General features: G+C 39.0%; 1 protein-coding gene across 6 annotated transcripts in view; it reads left to right on the plus strand.

The window, feature by feature from the left end:
- ADAMTSL1 (ADAMTS like 1) overlaps window positions 1–24,988 on the plus strand; it is a 1,062,044-nt gene that overhangs the window by 833,766 nt on the left and 203,290 nt on the right. For all 6 annotated transcript variants that reach the window (XM_008254434.4, XM_008254437.4, XM_008254438.4 and 3 more), the window contains one exon: window positions 18,889–19,190. In XM_008254434.4, the coding sequence (XP_008252656.3) occupies window positions 18,889–19,190 (302 nt within the window). The remainder of the gene's footprint in view (window positions 1–18,888; window positions 19,191–24,988) is intronic.

The following is a 24,988-nucleotide window of genomic DNA, read 5'->3' on the forward strand; positions in this document are numbered from 1 at the left end:
CTGTAAAATTTCTACAACTACTTTTTTTAAAAAAAAAATTTTTGAGAAAAAGCAGCTAGCCGCCCAGAATTTTGGAGGAAAGACAAAGGTTAAAGATCGTAATGCAACCATTGAGTGAATATATGAATATGAAACTTTTTTGTTTCTCTCCTGCCAGTACCTAGTTTGACAAATCTTGTTGCTGAAGAGGAAGTAAGCAGTTCATTTTAGAGGGGCATTAACTCCTTAATCCACTAAGGTCCTATTTAAAACACAGAAAGATGCCATGTAATTGGAGCTGGTTACTCCTTATGTGTATTCCTGAGTTAAATGCTTAAAACCAGATGTGCATTTTTTTAACCTAAATGAACTTTCTGCTTGCCTAGTGTAAAGCACAATCCTATCTATAATATTGGAATTAATAGTGATGTTAAATAATATAACAAAGTGGAAAATAAAAAACATTTTACGTCTGTAATTAAACATCTTTCCTGCTATTACATCCTTCTCAAATAAGTGGAATTTAGTGCTCCTGCAGAAGCATTCTATAGACCACAGTCAGCCATATTTTGTAATGAGTGTTTTCCCCTAAAGGTCTGATTAAGATGCTTTACGTTTAACTTTAATCTTAATAAAATCCCTAAAGCAGTTAAACACATTGTTTCAGCCATCGAAAACTCTAGCTTAATACTAGACTATTAAATTTTACTATCAGTATAATGGAATTGCCATCTTGGCATGATTAATCTGAATTGAAGTAGAATGTAATTGGAGTGCTGGTGCCAGGTAAAGGAAATGTTTACTGTTAGGCTCAGAATAACAATTACTTTTATATCTAAATGAAATAAATGACAGCTGTAGAATAATGCAATGAAAGGTATACGGTTTCCACATTTTAATACATTTTACATGTTCAGTGCACTGAGCCCTAGGAAAGGTCCTAAGTGTCACATTATTTTTTGTTTTTATTGATTCTGAATTTTAAAAACATGATTTTGCATGGTCTTGATTACTTCTTCTTTTTAAAACCACATAAACCAATTTCTAAATGTATATAGCAACCTATAATTACTCTCCAAAGTATAATACAAAAATGATATACTGTCAACAAGTCATTCCTTCCACCACCAAAGAGACTCACATTGCTTAAATTAGATGGCAATGCTCAGAAGCGGTGGCTGTCATTTCTGAACTGCTACAGTGAAGCAGCAACAGGGATCCAGAACCATCATCTCTTGCTGTGGCTCCAGCTAACACTGGAAGGTTCTGTAGTACAACAGCAATTAATACTTATTTCCCCATATGGAAAGTGAAAATATTATCACCAGCCTGTCTTATTAAATAATGTAGGAAAATCACTAAATTAAAATCTTTGACATTTGGAGATACCTTTGTTGAATGTTGGAGACTTTTAATAACTCCAAAATGCAGGAAAAAGAGTGGTTGACACTCTGGCCAAAAATAAGTTGGAAAGCAACTACTCTAAGATATATTTAGACAAAAACTATGAAAAAATATTACAAGCTGAATTGCCAAAGAATATCTAAAACTTTATAAAACAGAAGAAAATACTGACACTGTGGTTCCATTAAACCAAACACCATGCAGAAGATAGAAATACAAATGTCAATCTAATGAAATCACTGAAATAAAGATGGAGATTGAATCACATTGGGATAATGTACTTTTATAATGGTACAAGAACAGTTCATGGTAAATGGAATTCAGAGAAAATTTATTTTGGTACAAAAAAGGTTTTAAATATATGCATACAAAGGCTCTTCAAACAGTTCATGGAAAACACATATTACAAAAAGCAATCCATGGATTTCAAAAATTTTTGCACCAAAATAAACTTTGTCTTTTAGTTCCATTTTTCCACAGAATTTTTGGGATACCTTCATAGATATAGAGATAATATAGAATTTAAATAGAAAGCTTAAGCTTCACTTGAAAACTAATTTAGATATTTTCTTTTTTTTTTTTGAAAGATACTATTTTTTCTTTTTTTCTTTTTTTTTTTTTTTTTGCTTTCAAACTTTTATTTAATGAATATAAATTTCCAAAGTACAGCTTATGGATTACAATGGCTTCCCCCCCCAATAACGTCCCTCCCACCCACAACCCTCCCCTTTCCCACTCCCTCTCCCCTTCCATTCACAGCAAGATTCATCTAGAACAGTTTATTTATGATTTGTTTGATGTCTATGGTACAAATTTAGGAATATTGTGATTAGTGGATTTTCTTGATAGGCAAAAATTGCCGATCTCTGTGAGATCCACACTCTGAGCTGTTTTTTTGCTGGTGACTATAGTTTGCTTTGATCCAGGCATTCATTTTTATCAGGTGTTCACGTTGAAAATTCAGGTTTTATCAAGGATCTTTAAGCAAGATATTTCTGTGACTCCTGTTGAGCAGGACATGAAAATAAGATCCAAATCCCAAGACTAAGAAAGTGGAGGATTTTCACTAATGAAGCTCAAACACTGTCTTGCATAGGAACACAATAAGGTGAACTTGCTTCAGAAGATGCCTGCCAAGGAATCCATAAAAGTCCCATTATCCAGTGAACACAAAAGAAATGTGGTTAAGGATAGACTTCTAGAATTAACAGGACGCTAGGAGAGTCTGAAGGTAATGGCAATGCCATCCCAGCATTAGAATGGGGAGGAAGAACGGTAATAGAATTCTCTCCCATTAAAATCCCAGCTATGTCTTTGTGAATTGTCCTTCAGCTGATGAGATTGTTGTTAGACCTGTATTACATCATCTAAATGCTAGATTAAGCCCATCTGCTTGGTTCCACTGAAAAATATATAAAATAAAAAATATACTTTTTTGTTGGAAAATCAATACTACAATGTTGTAAAATTATATTCATTAATCAAATAGAAGCTAAAGCAAATTACTGACAAACTACTTATTTTTCTACCTTAATTACAGTCTTTGTTGAGATGTATGCATAAATTTCACTACCACTTCAAGGCAAATACACATCATGACCCCCTGACAACTTAACTTCTTGAGGGAAAATGATACAATGGTGATCTCTAGGACATTTAAAGAAATACGGTTGAACAGGAAGTCATTCAGCTGGTCTCCTTAAAAACCCTGTTCTGACTTGGAATAGGAAGGAAATTGTTCATTTCCTCAGCTCCTTCAGACCCTCGCGGGCCACTGGATGCCTTATGTGGTGTAATTTGCTTTAGGAAAGCTTTAGGAAAAAGCATTGTCTGGATGCTCCAGGTGCTTTGCCTTTCTCTTGTTGGACTTCCAGATCTCTAAGAGAAGCTTCTTGGGTAGGGGAAATGAGGCCTTACCAGGCACTAGGGGAAGCCAGGTTCTTCACAGTTTATTTTGAAATCCATGCATAGTTTTTTCATAGTGCACATTTTTCCATGAATATTTTAAAGACTCCATATATGCATGGATTTCAAAAAAATTTTTGCACCAAATATACTCAGCTTTTAAATCTATTTTTTCATAAACTTTATGAAGTGCCTCCATAGGTTTCATTTGCCAATAGTCCTTTGATGACTCAGAATAGTAGGATGTGGTGGCTCCTTTGGGAACCATGTGGCTAACACAGCCATTTTAACCAGCCATCCCCCTCATCAAATATCTGGGATTCACCAGATGGAGAGCCTTGGTGACACTGTTATCTCAAAGTCAGGAAAAAGTGGGCCTTGTGCCTTGTTCTTGCATTCTTAAAAACCTTAAGTTAGATTTTCATTCAACAACTTGGTCTTTGCAAGGTTAGAAAACCAGTTTGTACTTACACATAACATTCAGGGCTTAAATATCTTGATGTGAGCCATTAAGATGAAGGAAGAAAGAAAATCAAGCAGGCAGAAGGCAGCAGGAATATCTGGGTGCCAGATGGCATTAGCATAGAGATGGGCTGATTCAATGAGAAGCAGAGGGAAATTCCTGTCATGCATCTGAATGAACAGAATCCACAAGGAATTAGACACAGAAAGAAAGGCCAATAAGAGTTGCCATGGTGATCCCATAGTCATGAAATGCCTTGTTTACCTTGTTGAAAATACTGTCTAAATATATAATATTTAAGCATATGCTTACCTTGGTCCATATTTAAAACCAGTAAGTTGTCTTACTGTGGTGAAGAATATGAATTCATATTTTTAAGGGGCCAGAAATGTTCATTAAGAAGCATGTGTTTTCATATTTCTTCCAAAGAAGACGTAGTGAATCAAACATCAGTAATAATGGATCCAGTTTATATTCTCAATATAAGTTACCTGCCTTAAATTCTTTTCATGAGTCCCAGGTCACAGAAAATAACAAAGAATATCTTACAAATACACAGGAACAGATTTATTTGTTAAGAATAAAGGATCATTTCACCTTTATTTCACCTTGTAAGAAACATAAAAATTATTTGCAAATCATATTCAAGAGGCTGAGGGTTAACATTAGAGTTGTAAAATTAAAAAGAGCATTTAATTCTAAGAATTAGCACATGATGGAGTAAAAACCTCACACTGACAAGCCTGAGGTCATCTCTTACCCCACAACAGTCTTGACTTCTCTCACTTCCAGCTGCTTACCTTCTGGCCTCCTCCCTGTTTCTCAAAATCATTGTCATTCTTTTTATTCTCTGTATCAGCAAGCAGTGTGCTTACTGTATATTCTCTGGTTAATTCTGTATTTTAGATGACTTTGGAAAATCTCATGACATGCTAATTATTCATACCTCCTCAATGACAGAAGCCAAATTCACCTTGAGAATAACCTACTCTGTGCCAAGTGCAGATATTGCAAAAATAACCCAATAGTCATTGCCCTCAAGTAAACTTTATTGGATTCTTACCATAGGAGTAATGAGGTTGTGACCAAAATGTTGCATATCAGTCATCTATCCACAGATTAAGCAAATGAGCTAGCTGTTTTGAAGAAATCCAATTTGTTTGGATATTCTTAGCATGAGACTGTGATTGATTTTCAGAGTAGTGCAAGCAACTTATATATTGAATTCCCAAATTCTCTACTACCATGTGTTAGAATTGCTCCACCTCTGAGCTAAAATATTAGAATAGTTAAGCTAGTACATGGTATTGCAGAAATAAGAAATAAATGAGAATGCAATATATATACTGAATGAAACCTAAGAGGCATATTTTTAAAGGTTTATTTTGCTTATTTGAAAGGCAGGATTGAGAGAGAAAAGAAGAGACAGAGAGAGAGGGAAAGAGAGAGTTAGAGAGAGAGAGAGATCAATCTTGCATCCCATGGTTCACCCCGCAAATGGCCACAACAGCCAGGGCTGGGCCAGGCTGAAGCCAGGAGCCAGGAACTTCCACCAGGTTTCCCATGTGGGTGCAGAGCCCATCAGCATCAGCAGGGAGCTGGATCGGAAGTGGAGCAGCTGCAACTAGAACTGGCATCCACATGGGATCCCAGCACTGCAGGTGGCAGCTTAACCCACTAAGCCACAACACCAGCCCCTAAGGGGGATTTTGGTGTGAATGGATGTTTGGCAGGTTATGATAGAACTTACTTGAACATGGATTTGACTCCAAACCCACTCCTGGGGAAAAGATCATTAGATCTTTTTTACATTGCAAATGACCACATGTGAGTATTTGTATCTGTATATGTACCTCAGTGATTCCTACCTATACGTTGAAAATAGAAACCACAGATAATTTTCTAAAATTGATTTTTCTTTTGGAAATACATCAAACTGCCAACTGTATGAATTGTAAGAATGAATATATGTATTTACATGCCCAAGGAAAAACACAGTCCTTCTAGGATCAAAGTAAAAAGCAACTTAATTATTGATCGTGACTCCATGTAGAGCAGCTGTGTGTACAGGAGTGGAAAGTGTGGGCTCCAGTGACTGCTTTATATGAATCTTGAATGGCCAGTTAGCCACAGGAGACCCAAGGCATGTCTTTGAACCCCATATGCGCTGGTTTCCTCATTTGTGAAAAGAGTATAAAAATAGTCTCTAAGTCATAGTGTTATTGTGAAGCTAGTTAATATAGCAAACTATCTGGGATGCAGGAAGTGCTGCAAATGTATCAACTATTGTTATGATTGGGTCTCTTCTAGCATCATTCACCCTCAGAACCTTTAAGGAAGTTAAAAATGGATGATAATCACTCATCATAAATGGGGATTTATATGCCTTGGGTCTACTGGCATTTGAGCAAGAACCACGATATCTAACCCAACTCTCAGCTGGTGAGAATCACCAGCTAACACACCCTATTGCTTCTCTTCTATACTTCTCAGGCTCTTTGAAGACTCACTTAGAAGGGCCACACTTTTAGTTTATTAGAGTTTATTCAAAGGAACAAAGGTTAGTTGTCTTTATTTAAGTAAAAAAAAATATGGAACAAATTGCAAAATTGAGTAAAGAAAGTTCAGAAACTGCTTGGGAAAAAAAAGCAACCTCTCTCAACTCTGAGTTAAATATATTTTATTCCCATAGATTGCTCCCAGCATGCACAGAGACAGCAAAATCAATAATAAACTCAAGCAAGCAGACAGTCATTTTTATGTAGTCATTAGGAATGCCTTTATTGCAACTCAAGAAGGTCTAAATTTGTCAGCCCCTCCCACCGTCAACCACTATTGCTCATTCTATAGCTACTTTCAGAAAGCTAAGCCTGAACTGTTGCTCAGCTGAGCCCCAGAGAGTGACAAAGACAAATTAATGGGATCCTTGTGTGCCAAAATAAAGTATGGACCCTGTCACCACCAATATATGTTAAGTCCATTAGGGTCATTTTTAATGAACTGAACTTTTCATTGGAAAGCTCTGCCAAACTTGTTGAATTAAGGGAAAGAAACCTTTACAAAATTGCAAGATAAACTAATTTCACTCCATGTGAAGAAGAAATGGTTCATGAAAAGTATTGAGTTTACAGTATTTCAGATTTTTATCAAAGTCAGGGAAATAATCTGTATTAAAAACTACATTCTGGTTTTAAGATGGGAACTACAAATGTACTGATAGCATTGTAAGCTATAATGACATTTGAATCCCTGGGACATGGCTTTTTAAAGAGTCAGACTATCCTCAAGGAAAAGCAAACTTTCAAATCATGTTCTATTCACATGGGTCAAAAAAATAAAGAGAAAGAAAAAGGGTCTGAAACAACTGTCATATCCTCATTTTTCATTTGTGAATAATTTGGCTCCATTTATAGCTGCTATATGCAGCCTGTCTTCCCTTTTTCCCAAAATCTTTGCATGTTGAGTTTAAAGAGTATATATTAAAAAAGATATGAGTTCTCTTTGGGCCCCTGGAACCCAGGAAAAATTCCAAAATGCTCCAGAGCCTTCACTGTTGGGTAGCTGTTAGTCAGATAAGCACTGTTTGACCAGAGTCCATATATAAATTATTGACATCAGCCTTTGTTTCAAAGCTGCCCCTAGATCCTTTTCTTCAATAAAATAGCATTTTTATTTCAATTTAATTTAAGTGTGATAGATACAAAATTTAAATTTAAATTTTCTCAAGCTATATGACTACTCAACACCAAATAAGATAAAATGAGGCTGATACCTATTGCCTAAAAATATAAGAAATATAAATGTGAGCCAGCACTTTGGCATAGTAGTTCAAGCCTCCACCCATGACAGCAGCATCCCATCTGGGCACATGTTTGGGTCTTAAATGCGCCACTTCTGATCCAGCTCCCTGCTAGTGCACCTGGGAAAGCAGTGAAAGATGGCCCAAGTGCTTGGGTCCCTGTACCCACATTGGGGATCCAAAAGAAGCATCTGGCTCCTGGCTTCAGATAGACCTAGCTCCAGCTGTTATAGCCACTTAGGAGGTGGGCCAGCAGATGCAAGAGCACGTGCTTGCTCCCTCTCTCTCTCTCTCTAACTCTGCCTCTCAAATAAATAAACCGTTAAAAAAGGAAATATAAATGAATAAGCCCACTAAAGTTACTAAATTTTCACATAGTTACTTTAAAAGAACATAAGAAATTCTTATTTTAAGAAAAGAGCTTTGTTTCCTCATGCCAGTGCCTGGAACGAAGAAATATAATTTAATTTCTTGGAAGTTTTTAGGCTATGTCCCCTTTAGCTTGATTTCAATCTTTAGACTTAAGAATAAACTCAATACTAAGTCATGCATAAAATCAATTCCTTCCTCCCTGTTTGTCAATTCATTATTCATTTGAAAAAGTATTTATTGAGCACCTATTATGTGAAGTTCTACCTTTGCAGAGATTTTGTCTAGTGAGGGAAATGGTTATTATGCAGTTTGGTAACTGCTCTCAGAAAATTAAAGGGTATGCTGAGAAAGCCTAGCCATGGTCCTAATGAGTCTGGGGGTCAACTCAGTCTTCCTTGAAAAGGTGCATGGAAGCAGATCCCTAACAGATGAATGGGAGTCGCTCCTGCTGAGAGCTGGGAGGAGTTCATCCAGGGGGTGACTCTCACTTGCCCAGATCTAGAGTCAGGAAAGAATGAGACACATTTATGGCAGTGGAAAGGGAGTGTGGCTGGAGGGTCCTGACAAGGGGAGGAAAAGTGGGAGATGAACAGGAGCAGATTGCTTAGTGAAACCCTGACACGGAGTTGGTTTCAAGGTATAGTGGGAAACAGTGAATAGCTGCACATTTTAAGGTCCCTCTGTCTACAACATGAAGAATGGACAGGTCAGGGGACGGAGAGGAAGGAGCAGATCGGTGGCTGTGTGGTAGTCCAGGAGGGAGATACTCTGGCTTCAGTGATCATAGTGTACATGGCAGCCCGAGGGACAGTGCAGTGAGGGAGTTAGCAGATTGTGGAGTTATCCTACCAGGTCATGAATCCTCACACTGCCTTTTACTCGGGAGTGTGACCTTGGAAACCTCTCCGTCTTGACCTGATCATCTAGAAATGGGATTGAAATGTACTGTCTTGAAATAGTCTACAGAGAAGAAATCATTTACATTTCCTGTAAACGTAAAATAAACACATGTTGAGAATTTAATTCATGAAGTATTGAGGAAGCCAATGAGATGTTAAAAATAGTTCAGATGAGAATTGGATTTAGAAAAATACATATTTTCTACCAAAGAAAATCATTTGCATTGATATGAGCAGAAAACGGTTTCATCATCATGGATAGGAAACATCTGTATCATCACCAGCCCTTGGTAAAGAAACCCTTTTCTCTATGGAGTTCCAAAATAGACCAACCAGAGCAATCCGAGGCCCACAGTTCCATAGAATTAGACCCCCGCTGGAGGTCTGATAGACCATGCAAGCATCTCCTTGAAAAGACAGCTTCTATTGTCCATTTCACAATGCTGCCAACAGCACCCACCTCCCAACAATGTTATAATAAGATATAGATTTGGCCCTCCATACCTGTGGGTTCTGCATCTATGGATTCAACCAACCTCAGATTGAAAACTATTTGAGAAAAAAAGTTGCGGCTATAATGAACATATACAGACATTTTTCATAACATTATTCCCTAAACAAATATTGCATATCTACCATCTGTATGGTATTTGCATTGTGCTAGGTATTACAAGTATTCAAGAGGTGATTTAAAGTATAGAGGAGAATTATGTATATTATGTGTAAATATTATGGCATTTTGTATAAGGGACTTGAGTCTTCATGGATTTTGGTATCTGTAGAGGGTCCTGGAAATAATCTCCCATGGTTATGGAGGAATGACTGCACATATAAAATTCAAGAAACACTTAATATAAGTGTTAGCCACCATTATCAGGTCAGGATAGTGGCAGTGGAGATGGAAAGACATCAATAAGTTGAAGTTATATTTTCAAGGAATAATTTATATAATTTGGCAATCAGTTGGATGTGTGAAGTGAGGGAAATTGAGGAGACAAGAATAGCTCCCAGCTTGTTTGTTTGTTTGTTTGTTTTAATTTGAGCAATAGGGTGGCCAGGAGAATCATTTGTTGTCATGGAAAAGATTGAAACATGAATAGGTGGCTCAGGGTGGGAATCAAGGGTCCACTTTGGACATTTTAAGTTGGAGATGCCTTTCTAATATAAAGTAAAATCATCAAGAAGTGATAGCAATGTGTAATAATTAAGAGCATGAAACCCTGCTAGGTGTCTGACTTATACTTCAGTCTCCTCATCATGTATCAAGTGGGATATAATAATGGTTTTTATCTCATTGAATTGTTATTAGGATTTAACAACTTTTATTTGTAAAGTACTTAAAATTGTGCCTTGTGCCTAAGAAACATTATAAAAATTTTTGATAAAGAAATTAATATTTACTTTTTTCAAAGAAAAAAATTCTAGTCAAGAGATTTCTTGTATATGGATGGAGGTACTTGAAACTAGGAATCACAGGCAAACACCCTGGGAGACAGCAGAAAATTGAGATGGGAGGCATTGCATTATTTAAAATTTGATGACAAAAGGAGACTGGGAAGGAAGTGACCAGAGGAGAAAACAGAGAGAGTCTGGTGTCATGGAATTCAAGAAGAGACAGCACTGTAGGGAGAAAGCCACTGTCAACTGAAATGAATGACACTGGGGACAATATAGATAAGGATTGAGTTGCCTGGGAATAGCAGACAACATAAGGCCAATATTCTTAGAAACTAACTATTAACTATATTCCTGTTGACTTTTCTCCTGTTAAACAAAAAACAGCCTCATGATGGTCAATAAGGGCCCAGCTTTAATAGGAAATTTTCTAGCATCTTGTCTGACACTGCATCAGAGAAAGGCTAAGATGGAAGTACCAGTTGGCTGTCAAAGCTTTGAAAGAGCCCATCGTCTCCGGATGCCTTAAAACTTCCCTTTCACCATTTCCTGCTGCTGTGAAATCCTTCTGCAATAAAATGGGCTCTTAATGCAGTCAGCTTTTCTTCCCCTTCTTTTAGCATTGAGTATTTTCTGCAAAGAAAGCCATTGAGGCATTCTCTCAGAGAGACCAGCCGCCCTTCAGAGTCCAACTGAGCAACGTCCTCATTAGAAAATTCAGTCTGCTACTTGGAAAACGCCACAAAGTATGGCTCTCCCAATACTGCCTCAGTGTGATTTGGAATTGTGCCCTTCCTGCAGACTGTTATTGGTTAGCAGCATCAGGGGCAATCATTGATTTTGATTTTCCCTTCAAATAATTGTATGGGTGGCTGCAGCAAAATTGTTGTTTGTTTTGTTATTTTAATTTCCAGAAAGTCATTCTGTTCCTGGTTAAACTACCAGGGCACCCTACAGTGTTAAGGACTCCCACCACCAGGGCATGATGGAAAGGATTTGAGGAATCATTGAAAAGAAGAGGTACTATCAGATGCTTTGTAGAGAAGGGTCCTGGACACCTCGGAAAGACTCCATTTGGAGGCCTCAATATGAGTTACATAACCAGCATGGATTATTCACAACTCAGAGTTGTAAACTTATAACAGCAGTTGGGAAATACTTTCATAATTCTGTATGAAGATCAAGGATCCTTGACTAAAGATCTTTTATAATAACTTACATTCTCACTTATTTGCACTTAGATGTAGTTCTAAATGAATATAGAAGTATGTTTCAGCTAAGAATTGGCCCAAAATTTTAATGCTCCAGATTTAGTTTTTAAATAATCATTTTAAGGTTGCCTTAGTGTTTTCCCTTAGTGTTTCCTTTGGTAACATCCCAAAAGTTTTTTATTTATCTATTTTAGATAGTTTTTTTTTTAATCTTCCCTTTCAACTTCATGGAATGACATTAAGTAACTGATCTCATGTTAAAAAAAAAAAAAAAAGGAGGGGAGTGAAGTAGAAGAAAGTAGAGATAGAAAGATGTTTTCTTTTTCAAATGTTTTTCTCACCCAGAAGCAACTTTTTAAATTTTTTTTCATTTTTTTAAAAGATGTGTTTATTTATTTGGAAGTTATTGCACAGAGAGAGGAGAGGCAGAGGCAGAGAGAGAGAGAGAGAGGTCTTCCATCTGCTGGTTCCCTCCCCAATTGGCCGCAATGGCCAGAGCTGTGCTGATCTGAAGCCAGGAGCCAGGAGCTTCTTGTGGGTCTCCCTCATGGGTGCAGGTACCCGAGGAGTTGGGCCGTCTTCCACTGCTTTCCCAGGCCATAGCAAAGAGCTGGATAGGAAGTAGAGCAGCCAGGACTCGAACCAATGCCCATATGGGATGCCAGCACTGCAAGCGGTAGCTTTACCAGCTATGCCACAGTTCCATCCCCTCAACTTATTTCTCACATATCCGAATGCCTCTTTTTTTGCCAAAATTGTCAGCTTAGGTTTCAGCAACTGTACCTTTTCCTACACATTTTAGACCATTAATATCTGAAGGGTTGTTCAGAATCAGGAATAATTTTTCAAAATCTTAGAGAAGAAATAGGGTTAAGAATAAGGTTAGGCCAAATAGAATAACATGTTAATACCCATGAAACATATGATTTTTTGCCCCCAAATGACAATTATATTCAAAGACTTTTTGGTTAATTCAAAGAAAAATTACTTAAATAATTTTATTTTTCTAATATAATATTTCCCATATCCTTCTGTGGCCACTATTTAATTTTAAAGTTTTTCCAAAGGAAGAGTCTGAGTCTTGTGCAGGTATAAAGTGAACACTTATCAAAGATTTTACTTGCCTCATTAATTAATAGGAGAACTAGTAGCGTTTTATAGTCAATTCAAATGAAATGTAAAAGAACCATGCTTACTTAAACAAATAAGTATGCAAGAAAGAACTTATAAATAGATATAAAATGGATCCATCCACAGGGCAACAATCAAAATATTCCACTAGATATGGCTAATCTACATTTCTGTGGACAAAAATAATTTGCATTATCGGGTTTTTTAAGATTTATTTTATGTATTTTAAAGACAGAGATACAGAGAGAGGTAGAGACAGAGAGAGAGGTCTTCCATCTGCTGGTTCACTTCCTAGATGGCCACAACTGATCTGAATCCAGGAGCCAGGAGCTTCTTCCTGGTCTTCCATGTGAATGCAGGGGCCCAAGGACTTGGGCCATACTCTGCTGCTTTCCCAGGTGCATTAGCAGGGACCTGGATCAGAACTGGAGCAGCCATATGGGACACTGGGTGCTGCAGGCTAGGGCTTTAACCTGCTGAGCCACAGCGCCAGTCCCTGCATTATTGGTTTTTTTGCAACTTACAGAGTGGCAAAATAGCTCAAAGAAAATGAAAGACTAAGATTTCCAGGAAGCATGCACTTCACAGAACATCCAGGAATCTCTTTGGTGCATTTTAAAGTCTTCCACAATTTTTCTCTACATTCATCAATTTATTGCCTCCTCTGTTCTCACCCTACTACTATCCTACCACTCCTATAAATACACCAAAAGAAAGAAGCAAAGAAATCTTCATAACCCCTAAAGACTCATGGTGCCAAATGCAGTCAGATAGGAAATCATACCAAGATTAAGTATTTCTCATGTGATTGCCTGCAAGTTTCAATTGGCATTTTGAAACAAGAGCATGCGACTAGTGACAACATCAAGATAGTGCAACTATAACAGTATTCTTACTTAATCCCAATGATTTTTTAAAGCAACCATATATATGAAAAAGGGAGAAAGAGGAAAGTAATGGCAGAAAATGAAGTTTTAAATATGTTAATTTCAGACCATATATGCTGAAAACTGGAGCCTAACTCTGACTAATGTCTGTGGTGACGTGACTACTTAACCAAGAGTAAAATTTCTTACCATTTTATTAATAAAGTAAAATGTGTTTTTATTATTTTTGTGCATATTACTAGGTCTACAATAGCCACTAATAAACTAAATAGTTAAAATTTTACAGATGAACCTGATTGCTTTTGTGCAAAAGGGACTATAATAATAACTCTAATTAAAGCATAAGCTTTTTATTAATGAAATAAATAAACAAGTAAGCTTGCAAATAGAAGACCAGACAGAAGCATAAATCATTCATTTGCCAGGTGTGGTCCTTCATTCTGTTTTTTTTTTTTTTTTTTTTAAGTTCCTAGAGATGGGAAGACTAAATGTTAAATTCATATTACTCATTTCTGAAGGTTACACACAGCTTTTAAAGAACTTATTTGTGCTGGTGCCGCGGCTCACTAGGCTAATCCTCTGCCTGCAGCACTGGCACACCAGGTCGGGGCGCCGGATTCTGTCCCGGTTGCCCCTCTTCCAAGCCAGCTCTCTGCTGTGGCCAGGGAGTGCAGTGGAGGATGGCCCAAGTCCTTGGGCCCTGCACCCCATGGGAGACAGGATAAGTACCTGGCTCCTGCCATCGCATCAGCGCGATGCACCGGCCGCAGCGGCCATTGGAGGGTGAACCAACGGCAAAGGAAGACCTTTCTCTCTCTCTCTCTCTCTCTCTCACTGTCCACTCTGCCTGTCAAAAAAAAAAAAAAAAAAAAAAAAAAAAAAAAAAAAAAAAAAAAACCTCATTTATACAGCCATGCTTCACTCATCTGACAATAGGACTGCTAACAAAAAGAATTTATAAATATTCCAATTAAATTTCCATCAAAAGAAAATTTTATTGTATCTTTGCCCATCATCGTAATTAATATACTGGTTTCAAAACAGCACTGATTGCACTCAGTCCTAAAGGTTCCGATTCAGCAAGAGCTATTCAGGAGGAGTATTCTCACCACTACATTTAAACCTCCCAACTCACTTGTCTGCCCTCTCACTGACCTTGCTTCCTCCCACTCGTGGCTAGAAAACTCAGAGTAGTAAACACAGCACTGGAGGATCCAGGGATATGGGGGAAGCTTCATATGAAAAACATTTGTACTATCAGATATGTTTCTTTTGAAATATAATCTCCTTCCTTCAACACAAGAAAATATGTTATATCTTGCAGTGTTTGCACTAGAGAATTAAGATAACTGCCAAGAGACAGCACCACTTAAAAACCAAATTGTTTTTAATTGGTGTGAACTTGATGAAGACCTAAGGATAGTTAGTTGGGAGATAAGCCAGTAAGGCTGTTTTATATTTGATAAGACTCTCATTTGAGAGACATAAAACAGATGTTTATTATTTTTTGCTATTAACACCAAATGTCCATATAGTCAAAAATACACACAACAGGCATGCATATGTAAATATGCATGCATACTTTATATGCACACAAACCCACACACACACATACACACACATATAGGTGCTTCAGAAAGTTTGTGGAAATAGAATTAAAAGATGTTTATTTTAGTGTTATTTATTAGAAACTCAGAGAACGATCTCCCATCTGCTGGTTCACTACCCAAATGCCCACAACCAACAGCGGGAGTTGGAAAAGGCCAAAGCCTGGAGCTGGGAACTCAATCTGGGTCTCCCAAAAGTGGTGGCAGGCACCTGATAACTTGAGCCATCACCTGCTGCCTCCTAGGAGGCACATTAGCAGGAAGCTGGAGTGAGAAGCAATGCTGAGACTCGAACCCAGGCACTCTGATGTAGAATGTGGGCATCCCAAGCACTAGGCGAAATGCTTGCCCTCTCATGAATGTTCTAAGATCCCTCATATGCATATATTTCACAGTTTTTGTACCAAAATAAACTTGTTCTTTATTAAATTATTTATTTATTTATTTAAGAGGCAGACAGTGACAGACAGCTTCTCTCAACTGGTTCACTCCCCAAATGCCTGAAACAGCCCAGGCAAGGCCTGGCCAAAGCCAGGAGCCAGGAATGAAATCCAGGTCTCTTATACGAGTGATATGGACCCAATTGCTTGACCCATCACTGTTATCTCCCAGCGTCTACATTAGCAAGAAGCTGGAGTCAGGAGCCAGAGCCAGGAATGGAACGTATGCACTTCAATACACAACACAAACATCTTAACCAGCATCTTAACTGTTAGGCCAAATGCGCATCCCTAAACTATTTTTAATTCCGTTTGCCACAAACTTTTTGAAGTACTTTGTGAGTGTATCTTGTACATTTTTTAAAATTTAGACATGCTACTTTAAAATAAACAGGTTTATCCATGGCAGTAACTTAATGGAGCTTCAGAGTTATGCCCTTTCTACTTTGTGTGTCTTTGGTCTATCTTCATGGTTTTAGAAAGAGACCAAAATGCACATTAATCATATTATAGGCAAGGAGAGCTGAGAATCTAGTTTGTGCATCATTTATATTCTAGATTCCATCCAAGAATCACTTTGGAAGATAAAACACAAATCAAGTTGGCTATTTGTCATCCTACAGGCTTGTATATATGTGGTGAGAGATGGAAACTAAGACCTAAAATAAATTTAGGAATTATCTATGGATCTCAGTATGTTTAGCATATCTACCAAATGTTCTGCTCTATAGCAAAGATAGGAAAACAACAGCCAACAAGCCAAATGCAGACCCTTCCATCACCACCCTCTTCCTTTTCCTACTCCATTTTTTAAAAATAAAGGGGTTTTTGTTTGCTTGCATTTAATTTGAGAGAAAGAGCCAGACAAGATCTTTCATCCTCTGGTTTACTCCCCCAAATGCCCACAACATCTGGTGCTGGGCCTGGCTGAATCTGGAAGCCTTAAACTCAATCCAGGTCTCCCATGTTGGTAACAGGAACCCATCCATTTCAGCATCCCTAAGTCTGCATTAAGCAGCAAGCTGGAGTCAGGGGCTGGAGCCAGGAATTGAACCTGGTACTCTTATGTGAGATGTGGGCATTGTCACTCGCTGGCTAAGCACCCACTCCTTAACTAAAGTGGTACTAGAACACAGCCACACTCATTTCACATGGACAGTACCAGAGTTTAGCGGTTGGAATAGAGACCACATGGCCTATGAACTCTAAAATATTTTCTGTCTGGCCCTTTACAGAAAAAAAATTTGCTGATCATTGTTCTGTTCTGCTGTAATGGTCACTGAAGTAGAATTGACTCTTACAGGTGATGGAATCCTACTGCATAGAAAAAACTAATAGGGTAAAGTTCTTTTTGCCATCTTTTTTAATTGGAAACAAACTTTGGTACACATTATTACAGAAGCATTACTATCACACTATTGTCAAAGTTGGCAGGCTATGGAGCAGGCATTTGGTCTAGGAATTAAGGTGCTTGCCTCCCCCATATATTGGAAGTGTTTGGATTCAATTCCCAATTCTCACTCCTGATTCCAGCTTCCTGCCAGTGCAGACCCTGGGAGGTAGCAGGTGATAATTCAAGTGATTAGGTCCCTGCTACCCACATGGGAAAACTAAATTGAGCTCTTGATGCCTGGCTGTATCTCCTAGCTCACGCCTAGCCTTTGTAGGCACTTGAGGAGTAAACCAATGAATAAAGTTTAAAAAAAAAAAAAGACAGGCTAATCATCTGATTTCATGTCATCGTTATATACAAAAGAACTTAATATGAACTTCCCTTTATGTCTACACCTGTGTTGTAAAAGCCAGTGCTTGTGTATTTGTTATAAATCTTGTTGCAGGAGCGAGGCAGGTGTGTGTGAGGTGTAATAAGAGGATTGAAATGATGTTGAATCCAGGTTTTGATTTTGTATTTCTAATTCCTGCAAGCAATATGATTTAAAGAGAGAAGACTATTTAAATCTTGTGCCAGAAAATGGAGTAAATACATCAAAAACAAAAGGGGAGGTGAGAGTGTGATGAGAAGTCCTGGGGAACCACTCTGGTGGCACTCTCCTCCCCTTTCTTCCTGACAGGGTTGTATGGATACCTTTTGCTATCTCCCAGTGGATGGCTCCTCACAGGTAGCTGCAGCCAGGTCCCTCTTGAAATGTCTCTTGCTGCGCCTGAGAGCACTGTGTGCTGTTTGGGGGGAAGCCCACTGTCCTGGCCAGACCACCTCTGCTTCACAGGAAGCCTAGGAAACATCCTGGTCACGTTCCTTCCACTTTGAAAACTCAGAAGGGTTTGCTGTTAGAATTTCAGTTTCCCCGGATATAGATGCGAACCATTTGCGCTTGCTAGGATTTAATGCTCAACCCTTCTTATCAGTTCTTTCCTTTTTCTGCCAAAGTCAAGGTTAGGGGGCCAGGTTCTCATGCCTCCATGACGTCCTATGAGAAAACAACAGGACCATGGAGGAAAAACTCTGTCCCAAAGTTCTCTCTTTGAATTATTAAACTAACTTTTTGAAAATGTGAGTGATTCCACTGGGATTTTTTCATTAGGCCCCTCCCAAGGTCACGCAGTTGTGGCCATGGTTGTTTAATAGGGGTGGAGAGCATGATCTTCTTTTGGAATTTGGAAATTTTCCTACATTCTGGAGAAACTCAGAGAAATACCAAGTTCTTACCAGTGTAGCTCTTTTGGGAAGGTGGGAAATGGAGGAGGTGAGCACACTTGTGTGATTGCACAGTCTCTGGTTTACTGTAACAAGTCTGTGGCTTTAAATTTGTAGCATGGCTTTTCTCTACGATATAAAAAGAATTGGAGTTCAGACTAATTCAAAGAATGTGTGAGGGACAAGACTTTGCACCATTCTTAGAGACTTACCCAAAAAAAAAATCTCTTTATACATATAAATAAATCTTGGGAAGCACATTGAGCAGAAAAGCAAAGAAACTTGTAGAATATGAGATGCAGACTAAAAAAGAATATTTCCTTAAATATCTCCAAGGGCTTATTATGTTAGAGTTTTTAGGATCAGTATTAGTCTGCTGTAAGAATAGCCAGCCTCCTGCAAGAGGCACAAGTGCTGGGATTTAGAGCGAGGAGAAGACACATTCACCGCTCTGAAGAGCTAGCACTGTGGGTGCAGAGCAGCAAGAAGCAGGTGGTCCGTGGCTGGAATGTCTTACAGCTGGGAGTTCATATGACATGAAGCATGCAATCCAGAAACAGTGGCCTATGAGCTCATGAACTAAACCGAAGCTCCCATCACAACCCAGGGTGGAGAAGCCCTGAGCATATCTTGGGACAGGTCTAGGCAGTGGAGGCAGATGGGATGCAGCCCCCCACCACCCCTCTGGTCCCCTGCCTGGGACTTCTCATCCTGTCTTCTTGTTTGCTTGCCAACTGCAGGTTCATCCCAGAGGCCTGGTCAGCCTGTTCAGTTACTTGTGGTGTGGGGACCCAGGTGAGAATAGTCAGGTGCCAAGTGCTCCTGTCTTTCTCTCAGTCCGTGGCTGACCTGCCTGTTGATGAGTGCGAAGGGCCCAAGCCAGCATCCCAACGTGCCTGTTACTCAGGACCATGCAACGGGGAAATTTCTGAGTTTAATGTGGACGAAACAGATGGACTGTTCGGTGGCCTGCAGGATTTCGATGAGCTGCATGACTGGGAGTATGAGGGATTCACCAAGTGTTCTGAGTCATGTGGAGGAGGTAAGAAGTGGGGCTCTGGCTCAGACCCCTGCCATTTTCTTGTCTTTTTTTCTATCTCTTCTCTCCCTGCATGCAACAGTATCGGGTGACTGCCTCTATTACAAGAATGATAAGTTGGGGAGGAGCAGGCGGGCTGCCATTGTATTGTAAAGCATGCTGAGTGAAATACTGATGCTTTCTTTTTGGGTGTGAGTGACTCTCACACTGTCAGCTGTTGAGTGGCCAACAAAATGAAGGCCTTGCTTTCAGCTGTCATTCTGACATCTTGCAATATCTCATAGTGTATATGAGTAAGAAACACTATTGACACCAACTTGGCAATGCCCTCAGCATTTCAGTTCCAGTGATCTGTGTCCTTGTCCTGGTACATACAGTGTGAACCAAGACCCCGGTGGCAGAATTTTCTGTTATTTCCAAGTGCAGGTTAGAGCTGCTCCACCTTACTCAGCTGATTTCCCAACAAAAGGAAAGAGACCATAAAGGATGATTAACTTTGTAGATGCCTGGGGCTGGAAAGAAGTTTAAGGATTAAAGTCTGACACCCCCTCCCCATCTCACAGATGAGCAAACCAGCATGCAACAATGCACAGTGACTTGTTTGAGAACACACAGCCAGCAAGCAAGAGAGCTGGGACTAAGCCTAGGCTTGTATTCTGTCTAGAGTCTTTGCACCATACCACACTAAGCACTCCGAGAAGTCCTGGAGCTTTCTCATTATGTGGATTATTTAACAAAGGTCAGATGTTTCCATGTACATTCACCTGTTTCTCTTTAGGTGTATTTCATAGTGATGGAATAATGGCCTCAGTGACTATTTAAAATTTTATGTATTTAATTGACAACTAATGATTGTATATATTCATAGGGTATAATACTCATATAGAACTCATAACTCTATAATTCATAGGGTATGTAATTCTATATATCCATAGGGATATTATGATATACGCATATGTTGCAGAAAGATTTAATCAGGCTAATGAACATATCCCTTCAGGTATTATGAGCAGGATTGTAGTAAGGTATCAGTCCTTCAAGAAAATACATTAGATTCATACTACCTCTGTCTCCCATGTCTACTCCCAAAAGAGGTGTTGATAGGTGAGGATGTGCTGGATGATTCCTGGCGAAATCCCTCCCACTGGCTCTGGGCACACTGAGATTCTGCATTCCAAGCAAAGTTCTTACTTAACCAACAGAAAAAAGTGGTAAAATTATTTCCCAAGACTGTTTGCTAAACCATGACATTTTGGCAAGTCTTTTGAACAGCATCTTTTGTCTTGAAGGAGAATGTAAGAATAAGTGTGCCCAAACAGTGTTCACATGTCACTGGCAGGAATGAAGAGTGGAACAAGTAATAGCAAAGAATTGATTTTCTCCAGCAGGTCTTTTACTTAGCCTTTAATAGCCCTGACCTTGAGGTTCTTGTTTGTTTCTACATCTTCCAGTTTCAAACCCTGGAATTCTGAAGTGTTTTTAATGGGGAACTTGGTATTTTAAAACCAAAGTTCCTCCAAATGATTCTGGAAGACAGTTTCCTGGAACTTAGCTCCTCTTCACTGGGGTGGAGGACATCTGTGCTTTCATGTGTAATGAAGAAGTGTTAAATAAGCTTTGGTGATCTCTGAGCCCGGGTAGGAGCTGAAAGATTCAGGTGGAAAGGCCTTAGCCGACGGCTACAGTTGCTCTTTTCCATGTAACAAATGATGCAGAATTCAGAAACTCATGTTTTTAGCCCCAATTTCCATGGTCACCTGAATTGAATGATCATTATTTCTAGTCTGAAACAAATGTGCTTTGGAAAAAAATTATTTATGGTCTCTCAGTTATAGTTCTCAGTAACAAGTCAAGCATGGAACTTTATGAGCAGGTGGAAAAAATAGATGCAGTAACAGAATACATAAATAACCAGATACCTTTATCTTCAAGAGCTGAACGACTCTGCCTATCAACCAGGGGTATAAAATTCAAAGTGTAGAGTGTATGTGGAATGTATTTAATTTAAAGCGTTTTCAGAAGACATCGATTTAGAAATGAGATTCAGTTGTTTGATATACAGCTGATCTCTACCTGTAGGAACCAAATGTCTTTGTAGAACATAAATTGTACATCCTTTATGTCCAAGGCAGGTTAAAGTTACTGAAATGTCTTAGATTTCTAACCAACAAAAATCGAGCACACTTACCTACAGTTATGTCACTGTGCCAAGGTCATATATTTACACCTAAAATGTTAGAGTTGAAAATTCCATAGTGGTGAAAATATGTTTGGGTTATATGGTCCGTATGATACCCATATGAACTAAAAATTGTTTCAATACATGGAACATATATATTTTCAAGTCTGTTTGGCAGTAACATTTCATTGTATTATTAACTTTGAAGTTTCACCAAAATATAGCCTGTGAAGTTATATATTATATATATTAGTCATTCTTTCTAAAGCCACCCCAAAACATGCACAATTAACAAATAGACTTTAAAGCAATTTTGGTTGTGGGACCAGTCAGCTTAATTTTATTGTTTTTGTAATCTGAAGAAATGAAATTGGATAGACACTAAAGTAACCTTTCCCCTAGAAGAGGGAGCAACCAGAAGGAACTAGTTAGTAATTTAGCCTGTAGTTGGTGGCTATGTTTCCCTGGGCTGTCATCAAATATCATGTAACGATTATGCTATTCTGGGAGATATAAACACTGAAAATCTCATTTTCTGGAAGATTGAAAATGAGCCTAACCTGTTCAGATCTGTGTCCTATGACCCACTATCACCTCCTTGTTGTATTTTAATTTCTCCTACATGAACTGATCGGTGTGATTAAGTAGAGCAGTTTTGGAGATGGTGCTGTGGCTCAGTGGGTTAAAGCCACAGCCTGCAGCACTAGTTTCCCATATGGGCACCAGCTTGGGTCCCAACTGCTACACTTCTGAGTCAGCTCCATGCTATTGCTCCTGGTAAAGAAGCAGAGAATGCTCCAAGTGCTAGGGCCCCTGCACCCATATGAGAGACCCAGAAAAAGCTCCTGGCTCCTGGCTTCAGCCTGGCCCAGTCCTGGCTGTTGCAGCCATTTGGGAAGCAAACCAGCAGCTGGAAGATTCTCTCCCTCCCTTCCCTCTCTCTGTCTCATAACTCTGCCTTTCAAATAAGCAAGTATCTTTAAAAATAAAATAATAAATAGAAATTTTAAGAAGGAAAGCAGTTTCGAACTTTAACAGGTTAAGTATGTAAGCTCCTAGACAATAAACCCCAAAGTAAAATCTGAGGGGAAACTTGAATCTCACTTCAAAAATGGAAGCTAAAGTCTTATATCTTTTGCTCCCTTTTCCTTACAAATCCTCTCTCGTTTTGCATTTGTCAAAAAAGAAAAACCCAGAATCATGAAGTACCATACTTTAACGTGTGTTCTCTGTTGTTTTAAAAATGTCCTTCGAAGAGTACACGTTAGCCCTTTAGGAAAAAGCAGGAACGCGATGAGCTAACTTCTCAGATCCTTGCCCACGTCCCCTGGGCCAAGTATACTGGGAACTGAAAGGTGAAGTCCTCACAGTTCCTTGCACACCCACCACTGCAGGAGCTCCCTCACCCTGGGTTCCTCCCCTCCAGTCAGCCCATTCCCACCTCCCACAGCTTCAACTGCATGCTGTGCTTGGAATGGCCTGCCCTTTAGTGAGTGCATTTGTTCATCCTGCAAAAATTTATTTACAGGGCTGGTCCCAGATACTCCTTAATTATGACAGAACTTCTCTCCTTAGTTTCCCCCAGTGGTAAAGCAACTGGCCGCTGCAGCCGCAAAGCTACAACTGTCCCACGCGCAGTCTTGCAAGGCCTGGTACATGATCTATGATAGCTTGGATTAGAATTCGGCAACTCTGGAATGCTTTTCAGTCTCAGCACTTAACCACCCCACAGGGTGAATTTCTTAGTTTAGTATCTTATTTATTTTTGTTTATTGGAAATCTGGGGGTTAAGGGGAGGGTTCTGTCCACTGGTTCACTTCCAAGGCTGGGCCAGGCCAAAGTCAGGAGCCAGAGCTCCATCCTGTTCTCCCACATAGGTGGCAGAGACCTAAGTATTCGGGTCATAACTTACTACCTCCCAGGGTGCACAGCACATTAGCAGGAAGCTGGATCAGAAGCAGAGGCAGGAGTTGATCCCAGGCACTCTGAAATGAAATATGAACGTCCCATGAGGCAGCTTAACATGCTGCACTACAACATTGTTCCCTCATAAGTGATTTTTAGCTTTGAGTTATGACTGTAGGGTTATAACCAGGGGTAATGTAATCTCATGTTTTACACATCCAAGAGAGGAGATTCTTGATGTCCTTTTAGAGGTTTAGTCTTTGTTGCACCCATTCCTGGCAACCTCAGAAGGGAGAAATTGAAACTGACTCCTACAAAGAATCCACTAAGTGGAAACAGGTAACATCACTCACACTACACCCAAGGACCTGAAGCAAACGCTTGGTTGTGACAAACCCTATGGTCACTTGCAGCCTCAGTATCATCAGTCCAATTTTCTAAGATCTTCAACAGCTCAAGAAAGCCAAGCTATATTTTATTTTAGACCTGTATTTAGAATCTCTTGTATACTATCAAGAGATCAAATGAATTGGAAATTTGGTTTCTAATATAACCACAGCCTAGATTCATTATGGACTAGCAAGCTACATCAAGTGACAAGTCATCATTACCCAGAAATTCTAGACTATTCCAGTGAGAAACGTCAGTGATGACATCAATAATTTCTTGAGAAGTATTTTGCTATATCATCATGCCACAAATTTCAAATGGCTAGTCCCAGCTGCAACCAAGCAGACGCCCCCACAATCAACATTAGAGTATGATGGGGTAATTTGAATGTCTAGAAGACTCATAATTTCAAATGTTCCACCCTGAACTGGTGATGAGATATTTAAATTAAATTCTGAAGATCATAAAAAATCAGAAAAAAAATATGAAGGATACCATCATGGGCACATGGTAAATATTGTGATTAATTTTTAAAAAGTTTGATTTTATCAAACTTAAATGAGAGAAGAAAGGAACTTTAAATTCTGGCTTTAAAATGTCAGTTTTTAAATGATGGGTTTGCTCAGTGACCTAGGTCAGTTTAGCATCAACCTTGGAAGCATTAGCCTGTTGATTGGGATGATGACATTTTTGGAGGAACTTAGGGTGCACAGAAGGGTGGCAGAGACCAGGCTATTACCAGTTGTACTTTTAGGTACTATGTGCTTGAAGAAGCAATGTAGAAACTAAAGACAAGAAGATGTGTATGTATTTATATACAGAGCTACATGGATCACACAGACTCTGCTATAAGGGCTTTGATATCTTTAGATATAGGTATCTTTATATACACAGTTGTGTATGGCTGAAAGCAGGTTAGTGACATGTCCTGTCTGGCTTCTTCCCTGAAATTGAACTCTGTTGAAATATTCCTGACAAATGTCTAGGTTATTTCTGAAGACTCTAGAAGACTCAAATATGACAGCCTCTTAGTATTTTTAATGTTAATGCTGTCAGCACTGAAGGCACAGCCATCTTGGATTTCACCATAGCAACTGTATGACCTAAGACAAGTCTTCCCATCTTTTTAAGTCTCGGTCACTATTTCTTTAAAGTGGGGATTAAAATAGTGCTTACTTTGTGGAGCTGTTGAGAGGACCAAATAGCACATGTCCAGCCTCTGGCCTTAAGAACAGACACCGTGCAGAGGTTAGCTCTGAGTATTCATGTTATGAGAGTAGTCGCCAGAATGAAATGTCTGATCATTGTGGGACCCATGTACATGTTT

The sequence above is a fragment of the Oryctolagus cuniculus genome, chromosome 1, assembly GCF_964237555.1.
Source record: "Oryctolagus cuniculus chromosome 1, mOryCun1.1, whole genome shotgun sequence".
NCBI lineage: Eukaryota > Metazoa > Chordata > Mammalia > Lagomorpha > Leporidae > Oryctolagus > Oryctolagus cuniculus.